Source organism: Podarcis muralis, chromosome 3, assembly GCF_964188315.1.
Source record: "Podarcis muralis chromosome 3, rPodMur119.hap1.1, whole genome shotgun sequence".
NCBI lineage: Eukaryota > Metazoa > Chordata > Lepidosauria > Squamata > Lacertidae > Podarcis > Podarcis muralis.
The window spans coordinates 117,037,808-117,058,569 of record NC_135657.1 but is presented as its reverse complement, the minus strand read 5'-3'; the positions used below and the strand labels follow the sequence as shown (position 1 = coordinate 117,058,569).

Here is a 20,762-nt window from a genome sequence, read left to right as displayed (position 1 = left end):
CAAGGCGTGCTTTCCCATAGCAGCGGGGGACTCAATTTACAAATGGAACACACTCAACAGGAAGTGGAAAATGTCCTGCTTCCAAGGCAAAGCTCACAAACCAAAACACCTACTTTTGGGTTTGCAGTGTTCTTAATCCAAGTTGTTCATAAACTAAGCCGTTCTTAAACCAAGATACCACTACAATGAACTTTCTCTGAGAGTCTGGGTAGCTTAAAGCTTCCCTCATCAACAGAATTCTGACTGGTTATATCAAAAATAAAAATGGGGGAAATGTGTCAAATTCAAAATCAAAATTTACATCTCCAAAAGATGAAAAACTCAAAACCTTCTCTGCCTAGCTACTGCTCTGGGAGGGAAGAGGGAGCTAATCCCTTTCACATTGGAGTCAATCTATATCACCATGTTATCACCAGGAAATAGGAAAAAAATGTTCGCTTTGAATCTCTCTTCTCTCTTGTTTCTGTATATATATAATTTTCATTTATTTCCCATTTAATAATATACGTTCACATCATTACAATCCACTTTACGTCCCTGGCTCTTTACAGCCTATCAACTTCCTTCCCTCCCACCTCATGCCTTTCAAAGTTAACCTTTACACCATTGTATTTTGTACGTTTTCCAATTCTAATTCCACTCATTACAAAATAATTCAAAATTTAAATATAGAAAGGTAGAAAATTTCCCATTACAAGGCTTCAGACACCCCTGCTAGTGATGATAATTGCTTACAATAATCTTTCAGATATAGTCGTACCTTGTTTGGTGACCGGGATCCGTTCCAGAGCCCTGGCTGCTAGCCGAAAAGGACATAGGGCAAAGCCCCACGTCTGCACTTCTACGCATGCATGAAGCGCAATTTAGTGCTTCTTTTTTAGTGCAAACCCGGAAGTAACCATTCCGGTACTTCCGGGTTTGCAGCGGATGTTCACTGGAATGGACGCTAGATGAGGCAGACATTTGCAGAGGTATTACCATATTGTATAAATTTATTCCAGCCCTTTTGAAATGAGAGGATGCACTGCTTAGTTAGTATCCTTCCTTTCAAACTAAATGCTTTTGTTCCTAATTCAAGTTGAATAATTTCATCTGCAAATGATTTCACAATGCTGCTCTCTACTCCCAGGGTAACAAACAAACTAAGATTACAGGTAATCCTGAGTGATGAGTTTGCTGCCTTCAAGAGCATTTGAATCTGTTCTGAAAGCATTAGTTTCTGCAAGTAAGCACCATTCACTTGAATAAACATTAAACTGAAAGGCAAATCATCCAATGTACAGCTCTGAATAGTTGTGGAGAAGAAGAAAAATCAGAGGGATGGTTTAATGATTCGCTAGAGACATTACATAGCATTATATATGGGCTGCTCCTTGCAGTTGGTAGACACAGTTGTTGACCAAATTGCACTGTAGCTTTCATTATAACCACTACCCAAAAAAAATTGCTTCCTGAAACAAAATGGATTGGATGGAGCCGATTCCAGCGTTGTTCCTCTTTATCCTTATGATTTCCTTTGTTTTGAAACTGGGCACTTTCTGGAACAAGAGCTCCCAAAAACTTCCGCCAGGACCAAGGGCTTTGCCTCTCATTGGGAATCTCCACAGCATGGATCTGAAGAGGCCTTATAGAACCATGCTAAAGGTAAAGATTCCAGTTCTTCCCATGGCAAGGGAAGTACTGGGTACTGGGGCATACTGGGTACTGGGGCAGCCCAGTCAGAAGAGTGGGGTATTATTATTATTATTATTATTACTACTACTACTACTACTACATTGCATTTTGTTCTCTTAGAGCCTATAAATCTCATCTCCCCTTTGTGTGCTACAGAACCTCCTCTTATCTTTCCCAATAAATAGTCATAGGACCAAGTTGCAATTTATAACTGGTAATTTGAACAAGGTGTCTGGGGGTGTCTGGTGTCAAATCAGGTTTGACTCTGCCTCCATTATCAAGAATGCAGAAGTGCGAGTGCAAACCTTAACAGCAGCCAGGACCTGTGGAGGAGGGACCTTGCTTGCCCAGTCGCAAAGCTCAGGACATAAGCCATGCAAGTAGAGGTGCCCCCCCCCCACTACAAAAGGGTGTGTGTCAAGTATTTGATCAATGTCTTGGCTAAGTCTATCCCCGTCTTGTTATACTCTTGCATGCACCACCTGTTTGTAACACGGAAACCCATTTTGGGATGCTTGTACTTATTTTACCAATAAAGCTTTCAAGCCCAAGGAGAGCACTGCAAATGAAACAAAGAGAAAGAAAAATAAGCTTTGCAGAAATATATTTATTTTAGATATGGCCTCCTTCTAAATAAATAAAATCCAAGTTTGAGTTTTGAAATAGGTATTGCATACATTTAATCTCTCCCTCTCCATTATCTTCTTATGGAAAATGGTAACTAAAGAGAGGGGAAGGATACCACAGACCAGACCCACCTGTGAACTTTTAGCATTTTCTAATATGCTGCCGAGGTGATGCAAAGGATTGGTATATGTCTGCAGGTTTCTTTTCTGGCTCTGCCTTACTGTTTACAGCACCCTGGCATGCAGCCATTCATTCACAGAGAGTGTTTTTGTTTGCCTTAAGTCTGCAAATTATACATAATTACTGCCTTCTTATTTGGTATGTTGCTTGCCTTAATGTTTCCTAACTCTGTCCACATGAAGCTCAAGAGAGGCTTGGAACTTCACTGGGGGAGATGGTTTATTGATGATGATGATGATGATGATGATGATTCAATTTATTTCCTGCCCTTTCTCCGAAGGCTACTTCATGGGCCAATTGATGGAGGTGAAAAACATGTGAATTTGTTGTTGATTGAGAAAGGGGATGCCAAGGTGTGAAAAATCATTAGTGTGCGCAGGTGCACTTATTTCTGAAGTGTTGGTCCCTCTCCGCCCCCCGCCCCCCCCCCCCAAGGCAACCCATATGGCTTTGGCAATCTTCACCATGCCTACTCAGAAGTAAATCCCTCTGAAACCAGTAAGGCTTACTCCCAGGTTAGTCAAGTGAGAATTTCAACCATAATCTGCTTCCTGTTGTGGAATGCATCGCTCTTTGTTCTTTTCACATGGAAAGAAGCTACTTGTCTTATTACCTGTAGATTTTATCAGTGCTCCTTTGTTAAGCTTCTAGTCTCTTTGTCAAAGTGTACAGAACGGTCTGAATGTCACGTCCCAGTTTTTGCCACATTAAACCTCAGGGCTGGCCAGCCACATTTTGTCACTCGAAGCAAAACAGAAAATGACCCCAACACCTTCTCCTCCTCCACCTTCTGACGCAACTCGAGGTGGCCTGGTTAAGCCCTGGTGCACTCAAGGCAGCGGGGGGAGCAAAAAGAGCAGCTGCAGCCCCAACTCCCAAGTCTCCGTGAGCAGCATGCCCCTCAGAGGCCTTCAAGCTACAGAGACACAAAGGGGGAGAGTCGTGGTGGGTGGGTTCAGGCTCCTTGGATCTGCTGCACCCCTCCTCTGTTGCGTGGCGAGGCCCCGGGGCCCCCAGTTCCCCTTAGATAATAAACACATGGACACAAATATTTTTGGCTAATGGGATAAATAAGGCCAGAACTTTATTGGTTACAGATGTGAGTGGTTTGGCTTAGGCATTGTGTGAAACCAGACTATATCCTGATTCCTGCACGTCCACAGGAAGTCTCTTAAGGGTCAACCACCAGTAGGGAGAGCCCTATGATATACATCAATTAAAAGCTCCCCCAGGGTCCCTGATGGGGTTGTGGCATGGCCCTAGCCCACGCTCAGGCTTCAGGCAGGATCCACACTCCTGGATCCCTTTAACGGGATACCTTTAACAAGGAGGGGCAGGCGGAGGCAACAACCTTCCCTCCCGTAAACAAGGCTTACGCAATGCCTAACCTTACAAAGTTGTGGCGATTGCTACAAGGTAAGCGAAAACCAAATGGCTGGTGCCAATTTGCCAAGTGGAAAAATGCCTACCTGGCCCCAACAATAAGGCAACCAACATTAGTCTATAGCAAGGCCAAAGTCAAGCAACACATAAAAGAGGGCGGGTGGGCAGGGTGATCCGACGAGGAGGCAAAAAGGAGGCCGCCCCCTCAGCTGCACTGTGATTTAAACTGCAGTGGCCATGCCCCCTGGCTAACCAGACTGGTCCGCCGGGGTGTGTGACGCGGCTGGGAGTCCCGATGAGGCGGGCAGCATCCCTCTGCCCACTGCTGGGTCATAGGGTGGTCCTGGATGCCCTCCCACAATTCCACCCCCCCAGGGAAGGGGAGTGGTCTTCCCAGCCTGCTGCCTAAGGCTAATAGGCAGGCAGGCCCCACTAAACCTGCACTTTAAAAGTAAAATTAAATTTGAAACGTAAAACAACAGGTCTTCTCTCCTTAACTGCCTCTAGTGCAGCCCTCTTGCTTGAGCCTAACTTTTAAACTAGATTAGAGAGGTGCTATTAAAGGTAAATCACATTTATCCTTACAACTGCCTGTTTTTGTTCTGGTTTTCTGAGTGCTCCTAGAAAACTGGGTGAAAGGACTGGTCTACTGTTGCTGCTGCAGCTAGTAGTAGCAAACGTCTTTGCATGGACAGGCTGCGGCACCCAAACCCTGGAGGATAGACAATGAGCTTTATCATTACAGTCAAACCACTTCTTACATCTGTCTCCCCCTGGAAGTAGCCAACAGGTTTGCCACCGTTCATGCATGTGGAGGAGCGGCAATCGCCGTTCGCGCCTGCACGGAAGTGGGCAATCGTTGCCTGTGCCTGTGCCCAATGGCGCCTCGCCCAGCGACCCGTTTCGACTTTTAGACGGGCCTCTGGAATGGATTGTGGTCGTGAGTACAGGTTCCACTGTATGTCATTTGGATTCTGTTATGCACAGTGATTTGCAAAGAAAGAAAAGTAAATTCATCTGCAAAATTACTGTTTTTAAATCACATGTTTTCAGCTCGGTCCAAGGCACAGTGACTTGTAAGTGATTTCTACTGACTGTAAAGGTAAAGGGACCCCTGACAGTCGCGAATGACTCTGAGGTTGCGGCGCTCATCTCGCTTTACAGGCCGAGGGAGCCAGTGTTTGTCCGCTCTGCAGACAGTTTTTCCGGGTCATATGGCCAGCATGACTAAGCCGCTTCTGGCAAAACCAGAGCAGTGCACGGAAACGCTGTTTACCTTCCCTCTGGAGTGGTACCTATTTATCTACTTGCACTTTTCGGGGTGCTTTCGAACTGCTAGGTTGGCAGGAGCTGGGACCGAAAAACAGGAGCTCACCCTGCCACAGGGATTCAAACTGCTGACCTTCCAATCAGCAAGCCCAAGAGGCTCAGTGGTTTAAACCACAGCACCACCCGTGTCCCTTTCTACTGACTGTAGTAGCATTTATTGAATAAAACTGCAAATAATCTTACGTGAAAACTTTACTACTTGATTCTGTAGAATGTATAAAATAGTTCTTACTCTGAGGCAAGTGTACAAGCTACTGCAGTTTTGTATCCATGAGAGTGGCTTTACATTAATATATTATTTGAGTACCCTTGAATAGTGAGAAGGGCTTTATTTGGTGACCACACTGTGTTCGTTCTATTGAATTTCAGTGGTCAAAAGAGTATGGCTCTGTCTTCAGCATCCAAATGGGTTCCAAGAAAATGGTGGTGCTGACAGGATATGAGACGGTAAAGGAGGCCCTGGTGAATCAGGCCGATGCATTTGCCGAGAGGCCCATTGTCCCAATTTTGGAAGAGATCACAAAGGGCTTTGGTGAGTCCGTTCCTTATGTAGTATCTGGTACTGCTTGTAAATAGATTAACCATGCCAAAAGAGTCTAATCCAAAAGTTATCATGGGAGAAATGCAAAGTATACTTTCCCCTCTCTGTAGATTCGTGGCTTACTCTATGTAATGCGTATGGGTTGCTCGTGCGTAAACTGCCGCCTCTCCAGGCTAAATTGCCTTGTTAAACCTTTCTGACTGCACAGCCCTTCTCATCGTGGCTGCCTCAGTCGCTAGCAGAATCCGTTAGTGGGCGTTTCTTAAGCCTCTTCCAACATAAAAGTTGTTTGACGCCCAGTCTCCTCCTCCTCTCACTGCGCGGGAGTCTTCTGCGCAGGGAGGGCGTGGGTAGCGGAGGACCTGTGCTCTCTCCGCTGATGTCCAGTGAAGAGTCCTGGAGCCCTCTCGCCGATTCCCCCATCTGCCCCCCTTTATCCCTGGTGTTGCGCTGATTTGCTTCCCCCTCTACTGAGCTGCTTCTCCTCCTGCTGGGCCCTTCGCCAGCATCATCTGGGAGCCTTCCCTTCGCCTCTCGCTCCGATGTCAGTTCCCTGACACTCTATAACAGAGGTTCCCAAACTTATTTGGCATATCGCCCCTTTTTCAGAAAAAAATATATACTCAATGCCCCCCCCCCCCCGGAAATCTACCTTCTTTATGCAAACAAACAGTCCGATCTGCCCCAGAGGCAGGGCTGACGCTGCAGCCCGCCTGCCATTGGCCAAATAGGCAGGCAAGCTGCAATCCACTTCCCAGGCCTGGGTGAAACCGAAAAGGGTTCCCCCATCCTGGGAAAACCCCACACCTTCAGCACAACCGCCCGATCCAGGGGAGGAGTTGCTCCCATCCCTTAATGGCTCCCAACCTGGCAATAAACGTCATTACACAACAGATGAAACACGCACGGACGATTTTTCAAATTTTTCTTCTCTTCTTCCTTTATGCTTCCACCGCCCCTTTATTTTTATTCAATGCCCCCCAATTGCACCCGAGGCTACTAGCATCCCCCAGGGAGTGCTATCTCCCACATTGGGAAACACTGCTCTATAACTTGAGAATAGCTTTTGAATTTTTCTGCCAACCTGTGTTCCTTTGATAGGAGCACAGGATCTGCAGGCATTAGGCTGATCCTGGGCTGATCCCCAATGTCATATGAAGCGTCATCTGCAGATTTCTGTGGATCAAATGAAGTTTTGGGTTTTTAAAAAAAAATAGGCCGGAGTTCAGTAAGGTGCTCTTGAATAAACAAAAATGAATAAAAGACTGCATATGTGTATAAAATACTGCATACGCGTATAAAGGATTTCTATGCACTGTCTCATGTACTCATTTGTTTAATTTCTATTCCACAGTAATAAAATAATCATGAAAATCATTGTCTGAAAAACCTTTAAAAGGTTGTTATCATGGGAGCACTGACACGTGGCACAAAAAAACCTTGAAGTTAGTAGCTTTATTAAGGAATCAAAGCATGATCCATGCAGAGACTCATGAGAAATGCTCCCTTATATTGAGCTGTTGCTGAGACTGCCTGGTACCTCCCACTTCATTCTATTCCTTCTGAGTCAAGCCCCTCCTTCTGTCTCTGGCGAGTCCCAAGGGACCCTCTCCTTCTCTGCTTTGCCCTGTGTTCTACTTTGTGAAATAACTGCCTTGTTCTGGGAGTGGGAGGAAGAGCTGGCAGCCCATCAACAGACACACTGTCAAGGGGGGTGAGGGGCTTGTGGTGAAGCTGCTAAGTCTGACTCCTGTATTTGCTCTGTGCTGGGTCACCTGCTTGTTATCCCCTTTTCCTCACCCTCTAAGCTCCCAGCCTTCAGTAACCCCCAGCTCTTCCCCTCTTCTGAGGTGCGTCCGGTTGTCCACCACCAAGAGCCCGACTCCAAGTCTTCTTCCTCTGCACTTTCCATGGGAGACTCTTGGTCAGGGGGTTTCCACCACTCCTTCTCATCTAGCCAGTCCATGACAGTTGGGGGTCTTGTCTGTGCCTGTCTCAATTCTGTAGTTAAAGGATGAGATGTTAAACAGCAAGTACATATTACTATGGCCAGAATGACTTTGAACCTGGCCCACTTTTTTCTCTCTTCAGGTGTAGCTTTTTCTCATGGTGAATACTGGAAAGTGATGCGACGGTTTGCGCTAACCACATTACGGGATTACGGCATGGGAAAGAGGTCCATAGAGGACAGAATTGTTGAAGAGTGCAGCGTCCTGGTTAAGAAATTTGAATCTTACCAAGGTGGGTTGGTATTTGTCTCTGGTGCTCCAGGGTGTACCTTGTTGTTGGCATCTGTCTGCCTCGAGAGACAATGGAGTGTGCCTCCAGGGGTGAAGTCAAACCAGTGCATAAGCACAGCAGTTTAAAAGTGCCTGGAGTGTTGTGTTCCATGGGCTTTATCCACACTTCCTCTTCTCCCGCTGCTTTCCCTTGGGAAAAGCCACTCTTTGGAACAATTTGGGTTTTCCCTAGATTGCCATTAGTTCTGAATTACTGCTAAAGAGTGGTTTTCCCCTTGGAAAGGAGGGGGGAAGAGAAAAACTGCTTCAACCATGCCTAGAAAGCGTGTGTGAAGTGGAAGTGTGGATGAGCCCATACTTATGGTTAACTCCAGAACTACAGTTCCCAGGGTTGGTTCCTTGTGGAGACGTAATCGGCCTGTTCCTGTAGTGTGTAGATTATATTCCAATAGCTCCTATGACTTCCAAGCCCTCTTTAGCATTTCTTAGACAACATATGGCCACATCCAGCAGCACTTAGGATCAGTTTCTTTGATAAAGGAGGTCTACACATAGGTAAGCTGCCAGTAGGGATTTAAGGCAACAAAGAGCAGACTTAAAAACAATGCCCTTTCCATACTTGGAATTTCAACAGAATATTTTTGTTTAACTGTCATATTAATGTATAGGAAACCCGTTTGAGACCGTCACAATTATGAATGCAGCTGTTGCCAATATTATAGTGGCCATACTACTAGACAAGCGATTTGATTATGAAGATCCCACATACATAAGACTTCTAAAGTTGGTCAATGAAAATGCCCGGCTTGTTGGAAGCTCTTCAGTCCTGGTAATCTATTCTTTTCCAATAAAACAAACAGTTGATTGTAATAGCAGTGTATGCAGTGCGGGCAGGGCAACCTGTTTATTGTATACTGTTCAGGATTCACTATAAAACACAGAATCTTGGTATCTTGAGAAACTTGGTGGTGATTTGAAATATTTAGAAAACTGAAACAGATGGCACAGTTATCCCATAACTATAACGAAGTCTTTCTGGCCTCATTGCCATTGGGACTCCAAGGACAAGGAAGAACCAGTGATAGCTGGTTCCATGAAAGCTCAGAAGGGGCCCCCGAGGGCAGATCTCCTTCCCTGAAGATGAACCTCCAGAGGAGAATCACAACAGCCTATTATCCTGGGGTTGCACATAAATTACGCTATCCTGAGGTACCCTACCCGCCATTCCAAACGCCATTTCAGAGCCTCCAGGAGACACTGCTGACTGCTATGGGGCAATTTGACTTACACCACCCTTTTAGCCAGAGTAACTTTAAGAAGTCTTTAAGGTGTAATTACTAAACATTAAATCAACCTGAATACATTATTGTTTTGTATTGTATATGGGCCACCACGCTTTGAGACACCCATCTGAGTGTACAGTACTGGCCTTTCCTAATGTTTTCTTTTTCTTTTTTCACATTTTTATCCTTTCAGCTGTATAACATGTTTCCTGCTCTTGGTTTTCTTTTGGGGGCTCCTAAGACTGTCCTTCGCAACAGAGATGAGCTGTTTGCCTTCATAAATGCCACCTTCATAAAACACCTCCGAGATTTGGATGAAAATGACCAGAGGAGCTTTATTGACTCATTTCTTATTCGACAGCAAAAGGTAACAGAGCATTTTAAGTTTGCCCAGGAGAAATTTTCAATTCATGCTTTAAGGGTATGTTTGCAAGTGGTTGCATAAGGAGTAGTCAGGAAGCCCAGTGGCGTAGCGTGGGGGGTGCAGGGGGGGCCGGCCGCACCGGGCGCAACATCTGGGGGGGCGCGCTCGCCGCCTCTGGAGTCTCCGAAGAGCCTCGGGTGCAGGCTGTAGCACCAGGGCCGCGGCCAAGAAGCCGAAGCTGAAGAGCCCGCTGAGCGCCGCGCCCAGGCAGAGCGCGCCGGGAGGCACCACCGCCAGGGCCCGGCGGCAGCCGCAGCACCTCGCCACCATTCCGCCGCCAGACTTGCTCGCACAGGCATGGCCGCCCGCCGGCGACGCTGCTGCCTCTGGCGGCGGACACGTGGAGAGAAACAGCGGCAGCCGAGCGGGAGACTCTCCCTTTCTCACTGCAACACTCCGGGGAGGGGGCGAGGGAGAGAGTCAGGTGGAAACGCGCGCGCGCCCCCCAAGCCGCATCTTCGCGGGGGTTGCGGGGCGAAGCTGCCGGGTATTTGCGCCCCAAATTGGGGTGACCGCAAAAAGCCACCCTGCCAGCAGCAAGCTTCAAGGTCAAAGGCTCCCTTCGAGGAAGCTGCGATCCTCTTTCCAATTAAGTCCCCCCCCCCCACTCCAGCTCAGTTCAGTGGGAAGTGGATTTCCCGGGTCTCTTGTCCCTTCGAGGGCGCCTCTCATCATCCCGCCATTCTGAGAGCAGGGAGGGCGCCTCTCAGGAGACTTTTCCCCGCATTTGCTTTCCCGCTCAGGAAAGCGCACGCGGCCCCGGCTGGATCTGCAACTCTTCTGGTGAGCGAGGTTTAAACCAGAGGCAGGCGCTCCTTCTTGGACGGATGCCTGGAAGAAAAAGACCCCGCGGTCTCTTCCTTTCCTTCCCCTGCAGAGACCAGCCACGTCCCTCAGCCGAGGCCACCTTGCTTCTCAAAAGAGCCGATCTACTACAGTTCGTGGCTGCATGGGAGAGCGCTGCTTTCCTTGCAAAAGGCCCCCAGGTTGAGTCGCCGGCACCTCCAGCTATGAGAGGATGGGGGCAGTGGCGTAGCGTGGGGGGTGCAGGGGGGGTCGGCCGCACCTGGCGCAACATCTGGGGGTTAGGGTTAGGGGGCGCAAATCCACAGGTTAGGGGGCGCAAATCCATGGGTTAGGGGGCGCAAATTACTTGCCTTGCCCCGGGTGCTGACAACCCACGCTACGCCACTGAGGAAGCCTCAACTTCAGAAGCACACTTTCTGCCATTTCTAACTATTCCACCATCATTAATGTGTTACAGAAACAGTCTCTGCAGGGCCAAAGGTTGCATGCTTGTCAGCATTTCTGAAAATCTACCTTAATCAAATGGCATCTGTTGTGCAATTGTTAGTCAGTTGTTTCTTGCTATCACATTCCTTTTTGTAGACACAGCAGGGGCTGAAGAGGAGATTGCATAGCCAAGGCTGCCAATTATGCTAGGTTTTATAGCCTGCACTTTTGCTAATCCAAAGATTGCATGATCCTTTTTAGCAAGTCCTTTTCTTTTTAATCCGCTTAGAACCTTCTTTCATCTTTGTCTTACTGCCAGCAGACGGAGACTTGTTTGATGTAACTGCAGGAAACTCTGAGTAAAAGACTCACTTATTTACAAAGCTAAGCTCTGTGATTTATTCCAGCCTAAATATTTTCATGGTTTGTGCTTGTTTAACGCTGAATGAGGGCAGATACAAATCTAACCAGGTGCCTGGAACAGTAACCACTGTGCTCAACTCTGCTCCTTGAAATTAGGAATCTCTCTTTGTATAAGGTTTCATGAGCCATTGTGTCAGATGCAATAACACATCCACACACGCATACTCTACACAGAAACCCTGCTCTGAGATTCCTTTTTGAGGACAAATGGTGGGTTAAATTTCTCTTTTCCACTGCAAAAGCCAGGCATACCTTCACTTCTACAACCAGTAACAAGAAGGACACAAAGCTTGTCCCTACTATACTGTGACCTCCATCACAAGTTGGCTGGGGCTGGTGGGAGCTGTGATCTGCAACGTCTAGAGGGCCCCATGTTGCTCACCTCAGTTTAAAGAAGGTTAACCAAATATAGTTCCAGACTGACATGTGCTATTTCCGTGTCATGCTTTCCTTTTGGACTATGTGTAAATTCACCAAAGATGTTAGCTGAAAATAGCACTTTATGCAAAATGGCCACTAACCAAGTGTTCACCAGAAATGCTGCCTTTCATGTATGCATTCATATTAAGTCTGCATGATGCCTGAGTATGTTCTAAATCATGGGGTCTTGCACCCAGTAAGGGTTAACCAGTGCTTTGCCCCCTGGGGATTCTATAAGGGTATGCAGATCCAGAATCTTCGTCTTTTTTTCTAGAAGAAAAGCAAAGTTAATTCTAATGGAGGAATCTATTGTTGAACCAGTCAGACAAGTTTATTTGTAAGATGAGGACCACACACTTGCCACCTACATAATGCCATCATTTCCTTAGTCTAAACCAAGGCTGTTGGCTGAGCAGTTAAGTGCCACGATTAGCATCAGAGAAGAAGGAACTGGATTGCCAAGCTACAACCACCTCTTCACTTAGCTGGTAAACAGAGAACAATAGGGAGAGAGCTGGGTCAGACCCATTCTTGGTGTTTGCTTGACTCCAAAGCTGTGACTAATGGATGAGCAAGACACTTTGGGGTGTTGAGCCCCTCTGTCTTATGCTTGGGTTGTATATATGTGTAAATAAATCCTATATCATCATGATGGCATGGTCTGGAAAACCTGGAATCTCTCACTGCTCAGCGATTGGGGTTATGTGCAGTGATACTTTGGATCATCGGGTCCAGTCAGGTATTCATTTTTATCTCTGCACATGAAATTTTCTCACTCCATTTGTTTTAACTCTTTGCAACCCAGGAGGAGAAGAAGAACAAGACGAATGGATATTTCCACAACGAAAACTTAAAAGCTGTTGTGGCCAATTTATTTGCTGCTGGCATGGAGACCACTTCTACCACACTGCGCTGGGGACTGTTACTAATGATGAAATATCCTGAAATTCAGAGTGAGTGCTTTTCATTGGGTTGGCTCCCATTATTTGAGATATCTTAAATCCAATTTTATGTAACTATTAGAGCAAGAGCTGAAAGAAAACTTGGGGCAGATTTGGATGTTACCTGAAACAACAGCAGGAGGGGATGAGAACATTGCCCTTCCTGTTATTGTGAAGATTGGCGTGAATTAATTAATCAGCCAGGGGGCAGGATTGTGTGAGGCGATTATGAATATGAAAACACTGAAAACGCATATTGTAGAGCCCTGCTTGGTCAGGAATCTCCATGGAAGTGGCCACCTTTTGAGAGCTACAGCCATTTTCCCACGTGATATTTAAATAGCCATCCTGGATGCATTTGTCTCCATCAGTATACAGTGGTACCTCAGGTTACATATGCTTCAGGTTTCATCCGCTAACCCTGAAATAGTGCTTCAGGTTAAGAACTTTGCTTCAGGATGAGAACAGAAATCGTGCTCCAGCGGCACGGCAGCAGCAAGAGGCCCCATTAGCTAAAGTGGTGCTTCAGGTTAAGAACAGTTTCAGGTTAAGAACGGACCTCCGGAACGAATTAAGTACTTAACCCGAGGTACCACTGTATCAGGCATTGGCTTAAATCAGTGGTTCCCAATTAGCCAATTACTGAGGACACCCTATTTTTCAAAAGCCAAGCCACAGAACCCCTACTTTTGAAAATTTTGATAACTCTATGGCAGTTACCTGTGCAAGTCATTTTAAAAAATGTGGGGGAGCCTCTAATAAGAAAAGGATTTTAGCTATACTAAATAGACCATAAAATTTGTGATATTTCCACACAAAATGACAAAGATTTAGTTGGGGAGAGAGAAATTTAATTTTATTAACATATAGTACAAGTGAACAAATTATGACATGCCAACAGCTACTAGACCTAAATAATAATAATAATAATTTACTTATTGATTTATTTACATGCCACCCATCTGACTGAGTTGCCCCAGACACTCTGGGCAGCTCCCAAAAAAGTGTTAAAAAAACACTAAACCTAAATGTGATGGGAGAAATCATGCCTCTTTTTGTCTAACAATCCCTTCCACATCTGGTTCAATATTTCCTACTTTTATTCTCAAATCTAGTCCAACATCAAGCCGATTTCTATGCTTGTTCTTCATATTACAAAATGTTGAAAATGTTTGTTCACAAAGATATGTGGAAAGTAATCCCAGAAGATAGTCGCTAATTATGCAGGTGCTCAGTGATGTAATGTTTTACTTCTGGTATCAATTCTTATTCAGAGGCCTCCAGAAATGTCTCCTCTGTTGGGATATTAGTGAGGCTACAACCTTCTACTCGGCTTGCCCAAATTTTTGAATAACTACCTCAATCTTATCTTCAATGTAAAAAAATTTCACATCACTACCTTGAAGGCTTATGTTGAGACTGTATGTGAACCATGCAAAGTTGTTTAACTGATCACTTGGAAATTTTGAATCTGTCAAAATTTTAAATCAGAGGGTGAGCTGTTGTGCTAATCATTGTGGCAATTTGCTTATTTCCCCTGTTGGACTTCCAAACACATATGGCAAGATTCACTGAAAACCCTACCTACAAGTAGTGGAAGAGTCCTATAAACTTGAGAGGCGCTGAAAGCAATTAGAAGTTCTTTTCAGTTAAAAAGTGAAGCAAAGGGAAGGGATCTCTTCCTTTTTTTTTTTTAAATGATAAGCACATAAGGTAAAAGGTAAAGGACCCCTAGACGGTTAAGTCCAGTCAAAGATGATTATGGGGTTGTGGCGCTCATCTCACTTTCAGGCCGAGGGAGCCAGCGTTTGTCCACAGACAGCTTTCTAAACCTCTTCTAACACAACAGAACATCGTGATGGAAACCAGACGGAAATGCTGTTTACCTTCCCACTGCAGCAGTACCTATTTATCTACTTTCACTGGTGTGCTTTCGAACTGCTAGGTTGGCAGAAACTGGGACAAAGCAATGGGAGTTAACCCTGTCACCGGGATTCAAACTGCCGACCTTCCGATCAGCAAGCCCAAGAGGCTCAGTGTTGTGCACCATAGCGCCACCCACGTCCCATGTAAACCCACCCCTTGGAGCAAGCTGTTCTCTCTCCCTCTCCCTCTCCCTATTCCCCACTCCAATCGCAAGAGCCCTAAGAAACTGTGTCAGAGGTTTTTGCTCAATCCCAGGTCACTTCCCACCCAGGAACTCTTTCACAAGTTTTTCCCCTGCTGCTCCTGAGCAGAGGCTGGATGATGCCTGAAAGACTTTCACTGTGCAATTAACAAAATATGTGAGTCCCCCAGCAGGTGATGGTGCTGCAGACCCACAGCAGTCCCTGAACCCCTCACTGAGAACCACTGCCTTAAATGTTTGTCCTGCTTAAAAATACCTGTGTATAATTCTAGAGATTAAATTTGTGAGCCCAAGGAATTGGAGAACCAGTTTATGCCAGTTCTATGCTGGAGAGATTAATATTTTGAGAGACAAAAGCCAAAGTCAAAGAGATAATCTTAGCAGAAAAATGAATGCTTTCCCATTTTTTGTTTCCCCCAGTAAAGGTCCAAGAAGAAATTGCAAAGGTTGTTGGATCTTCTCAGCCAAGGATTGAACACCGAACAAAAATGCCTTATACAGATGCCGTGGTCCATGAGATCCAGAGATTTGCTGATGTTGTCCCAACCAACCTGCCACATGCCACGACTACAGATGTTACCCTCAATGGCTACTTCATTCCAAAGGTGATCCTTTTCATTGAACTGCTGCCCACTAGTTACAATATATTTTAAGGCTTTCCTGGGAGTAAGCCTCTTGGACTTCAGTGTGGGTGACATCTGTGCAGACTTGTATAGGATTGCACTGCAAGCATGCAATCTATCCTTTGGAAGCTGTCAGGCATCAGCTTCAACCCATTAAACAGATCTCAGTGGGAAGGAGAACAAGGTTGGAAAACAAACCATTTCTGGTGGGAGATCATGGTTTCTACATTAAAGTTTGTCACACTAAAGACATTTCTCAGATGAACTCAAATCTCATTTCTCCTACACTAAATATTTATTGTACCAGAGGCATACACTTTATTTTAAAATGACTCTTGCTTTGCCTTTGCAGGGGACTCACATCATACCATTGCTGTCCTCTGTGCTGCACGATGAATCTCAATGGGAGAAACCACATAAATTCTATCCTGAGCATTTTCTCAACTCTGAAGGAAAATTCATAAAGAGAGATGCTTTCATGCCTTTCTCTGCAGGTAACTTTTTTTTTTTTTTTAACTTTTGTGTATAGTTTGTGCTTAATCAATGGGATCTTTACATGCCTGGAATGTAGAATACTGTGCAAAGGTAAGGATCACATCAGTTGCTATGGCCATTTCTGCCACCAGATCTGGCCACCATGAATGTTGCTCACCTGGGAATGTTGCCCTCTGGCTGAAAAAGGTTTCCCACCCCTGGTTTTCAGGACTGCAGGGAGGGATAGTATTGGGAGTACGTAATTCTTTTAAGATGGGCTATTACTTTATCACTGCATTTTAGTATGCTTTAAAGTATTTGGGGTATTTTCTTCTTATGATCAACTATTTGGAGCAATGACACATTGCTCCAAATAGTTGATCATAATACTAAGGTAAAGGTAAAGGTACCCCTGCCCGTACGGGCCAGTCTTGCCAGACTCTAGGGTTGTGCGCTCATCTCACTCTATAGGCCGGGAGCCAGCGCTGTCCGCAGACACTTCCGGGTCACGTGGCCAGCGTGACAAGCTGCATCTGGCGAGCCAGCGCAGCACACGGAAACGCTGTTTACCTTCCCACTAGTAAGCGGTCCCTATTTATCTACTTGCACCCGGGGGTACTTTCGAACTGCTAGGTTGGCAGGCGCTGGGACCGAGCAGCGGGAGCGCACCCCGCCACGGGGATTCGAACTGCCGACCTGATGATCGGCAAGTCCTAGGTGCTGAGGTTTTACCCACAGCGCCACCCGCGTCCCTGATCATAATACTAAGCAACCGATAAACCTGGTTTCTCTGCCCCCTGTGATTTGTTACAGGTCGGAGAGCATGTGTAGGTGAGTCTCTTGCCAAAATGGAGCTCTTCCTCTTCTTCACAAGTCTCCTGCAGAGATTCACCTTCCAGCCACCCCCTGGAACATCTCAAGAAGACCTGGACCTTACTCCTGTTGTTGGGCTTACAACATCTCCCATGCCCCACCAGCTCTGTGCTCTGCCACGTTTCTAAGACTCACAAGCTCCTGGATTGCTTAGCCTACCTGTGTGTGCAATGCGAGCCTTTTTTAAACACCCCTGTTCAACAAGGGTATTTGGGTTGAGTAGCCTATGGGTGGAATTGGTCCGTGCTTTGTCACAAACCTTAAGTGTTCCCCTTTACCTGCCATGCTGATGAATCGCATAAAGCTAGTGTTGAAGCACTAGACCTGAATTATTATGACATTGGGGCTGGGGCACCAACTCTATGGGGCTGAGGTGTCTTAGCCTTTCCCCCCCCCCCATATCTGTTGGAAGGGGCCATGCCCCTCAATGTTGAGAGGGCGAGGGAGGCCATCCACGGAGCTGAGCGCAGTGCAGAACAGTGCAGCTCCACTGACTGGCTCCTCCTGAGTGCAGGAGGGGAGGAACCACCGGCCATTGAAGCCAAGCCATTGTGGACTCCATGCTTGATCTCTCCTGACGATGGGATGTTATGCACTCATGACGTCACATCTTGGGTGCAAGTTGGTGCCTCTGCTTTGGGCATAGAGATCAACCAATGAAACTGGTTTCTTGTAGTCACATGTTAACAAATGCCATCAAATATCTTGAAGCATCATATTCCCAGTTAAATGTCCAAATATTGAGGCATCTGATCAAGACCTGTATTTAAAATGAGCTTAAAAGATATATTTGCAAATGCTTGTATGTTTCATGCCAGGTGGCAGCTGTTTATCTTCCTGCTCAAGCCCCACCCCCCCCACCCCGATTTATAGCAGTAGCAGGAGACACGTTTCTCAAAGTTGTAAAAGGGAATTACATGCTACAGGAGCAAAGGTCATACTGACCATACAAATTACAGAATACAATCAAGCTGCAAAAACACTAATTAAGAGTTAAAATAATACCAGGTGCCTCCCATTAGACTTGAGCCATATTTTCATAAGGTTAAAGGGCAAGAGCTAATAGGAACAGCAGCTGGCTTGAAAGGGGGGTGTAAATTTAAGGGGTTGCTTTTGGAAACTGTTTTTACTAAGTTCCTTTCCTTCTAAAAAGCTATATATGTTAATGTATGAAATATATTGGCTTAATGTAATTATGCACAGGATTTAGAAAGTAAGAAATGTTAGATTCTTATGTTAGATTCTTATTTCATTGATGGTGTGTGAGAAGGTGAACCCAAGATCTCTGTTTAAGATAAAATTTAAAACCATGCGCCATCTGTTTTAGCCATCTGTTTTGGAGTGAATAGGGCAATAGGGTAATAGGGCAATAGGGCAAAAGGTGAAATGTTAATTAAGGTGCCTTGTCGAGGCAAATGTAAGATATATGGCTACTTGTCTGCCATTTATGGATAGAAGGAAATATAGCTCTTTGTCTCCCATAAAAGGTAATAGGAAATGGGTGTATCTTTTATTATTGGTTCTAGCAAACAGCCAATAGGAATTTCAACCAGGCTGATTGGACAGAGGCAGCCAAAGGAGGAACAAGGGGGCTGGGCTGAGGAAATATAAGTGCTGGCCATCAGGGCTGGAGGGGGCAGAGCTTTCGGTAACCATATACCACTGTGCCTATCATTTATTTGTCTGACAAATAAATTATTATTTTAATTTCTCTATTGCTGCGTTGAATATTTCATTCCAGCTAAGCGTTAACCACAAGCAGGGTGCTACAATATGAGCTAGTGATAATGGTTTTGCTTGGGAAATACAACTGTACAAGCTGCAGAGATCCAAAAATAGTTTTTTTATACAAGCAAATTATCTGTGAAGCACCCTCATGCAGAGCGGGTGGGCTCTTCAAATCCATGGTTTGTACTCCCCTACCAATTTCTGTCAGTGGGGAATCCAGGTCTGCCCACACCTGAAGCAGTGTCCTCAAGTGTAGCATGTTGTTCTTTGCCTTGAAGGGCAGACACAAACATTCACTCTAATTTGAGAAAGTAGCAATCTTCATGTTACATTCAACAAGTTTACAATCTGTGTACGCAAGTAGCTAAGTTGTACACTCATACAATCATTCACAGTTATTCACTTTAAGAAGGCTGATTTCAAAAAGCTTAAGGAACTACTGGGTGAGATCCCATGGCCAGAAATACTTAATAAGAAGGGAGTCCACCTTTCTTAAATGTGAAATATTGAAGGCCCAAATGCAGGCAATTCCAGCAGGAAAGAAAAGTGGGAGGCATCTAAATAAACTAGTGTGGTTGCATGAGGAGTTCACAGATGAGCTGAGATTTAAGAAGGACGTGTATAAGAAATGAAAAAAGGGGGAAACCACAAAGGAGGAATATACATGAGTAGCCAACATTTGCATGGAGAAGGTCAGGTGGGCCAAAACTCAGAATGAACTCAGACTTCAAGAGAGGTTTTTTCAGCTATGTTTGAAGTAAGAAGAACAAGCAAATAATAGGTTCTCTGCATGGAGAAAATGGGGAAATGCTAGGATAACAGAGAGAAGCTGAAACTGCTCAACAACTACGGTACTATGCCTGTGTCTTCACCCAAAATGAAAGCAGTGCCAGACCTGGTGATAACAGAATGAACAGTGCAAAGAGGGAGCTGCAGTCCAAGATAGGAAAAGAGGTGGTAAGGGAACACCTAGCTACTTTAAATCAAATCTCCAGGGCATGTTGAGCTGCACTCAAGGATACTAAGGGAGCTTACAGATGTCTCAGAGCCTCTGTCTATAATCTTTGAGAATTCCTGGAGAACAGGTTAGGTCCCTGCAGTCGGGAGGAAGGCCAATGTTTTTTCCATCTTTAAAAGTGGGTAGTTACCCAGGTAACTACCGACTAGTCAGTTTGATGTTGATACCAGGAAACATAGAAGCAAACTCCTAGGGGGCAAGGTCCCTTTGGCCCTGCCAATAAAATATTTCAAGGGGCTGCCCCCCCCCCAGGTGATGGGCATTCCCATTCAAATGGTGTGTGTGTGTGCCGTGTCATGTCATGTGATTGATTATGCGGGGTAGCAAACTTTCAGTTCATCGTGTAATTTAAAATTTGCTCATTCCAGCTTCTCAACAAGAGCTTTACAGTGGTGCCTCGCAAGACAAAATTAATCCGTTCCGTGAGTCTCTTCGTCTTGCGGTTTTTTCGTCTTGCGAAGCACGGCTATTAGCGGCTTAGCGGCTATTAACGGCTTAGCGGCTATTAACGGCTTAGCGGCTTAGTGGCTTTAAGAAAAAGGAAACAAACTCGCAAGAACTCGCAAAACAAAACGAAGCAAGCCCATAGGGAAATTCGTCGTGCGGAACGACTCAAAAAACGGAAAACCCTTTCGTCTAGCGAGTTTTTCGTCTTGCGAGGCATTCGTCTTGCGGGGCACCACTGTAATTTGAATAGTTCCCTCATTCAAGCTCAAAGCGCATGCTTGCTTGTAACTCCAACGACTTTCTGTAAACTGCCAATCATCTGAATGGCTGTGTCACAATTGTTGGTGCGAATTAGCTTGGGAGTCTGAAAGAATATCCACAGTAATACACTGTTAATCCATAGTAATCCATAGCAATCCTGAGGTTCCCATCTGCTTATTAAGGCTGCATCATTTCTATGTTTCTCTTGTTTGATGCAAGAAATGACCCTCTCATTCTAAGAATGACATCCAGTCTTCACTTCCATCGGATAAAGTTACTCTCTGTGCATCTAAGCAGTATGAGAAGCAATGAGATTGTGGATATCCATCGTAAAAGAGAGAAAAAACCCAAAAGAATTTTAAAATATGTCAGGAACAATGCAGAAAATAAGAGATTGTTCTCAAAACTCTACAATGTGGGAGGAAACCTCAGAATAATAAAAGAACAAAAAACAAAAACAAATACAACATGGAGTCTCATGGCTGAGTGAAACCATGGGGAAGGGCAATCTT

The 20,762-nt window shown here is 45.3% G+C and overlaps 1 protein-coding gene across 1 annotated transcript; it reads left to right on the top strand.

The window, feature by feature from the left end:
* The first annotated feature begins 51 nt into the window (after positions 1 to 51).
* On the top strand, positions 52 to 18,509 carry LOC114593540 (cytochrome P450 2K4-like). Its single transcript, XM_028721971.2, has 9 exons — positions 52 to 1,644; positions 5,563 to 5,725; positions 7,826 to 7,975; positions 8,643 to 8,803; positions 9,451 to 9,624; positions 12,563 to 12,710; positions 15,247 to 15,431; positions 15,802 to 15,943; positions 16,737 to 18,509. The coding sequence occupies exons 1-9, from the start codon at positions 1,462 to 1,464 to the stop codon at positions 16,922 to 16,924; spliced, it is 1,494 nt and encodes a 497-aa protein (XP_028577804.2). The 5' UTR covers positions 52 to 1,461; the 3' UTR covers positions 16,925 to 18,509.
* Positions 18,510 to 20,762: the final 2,253 nt, after the last annotated feature.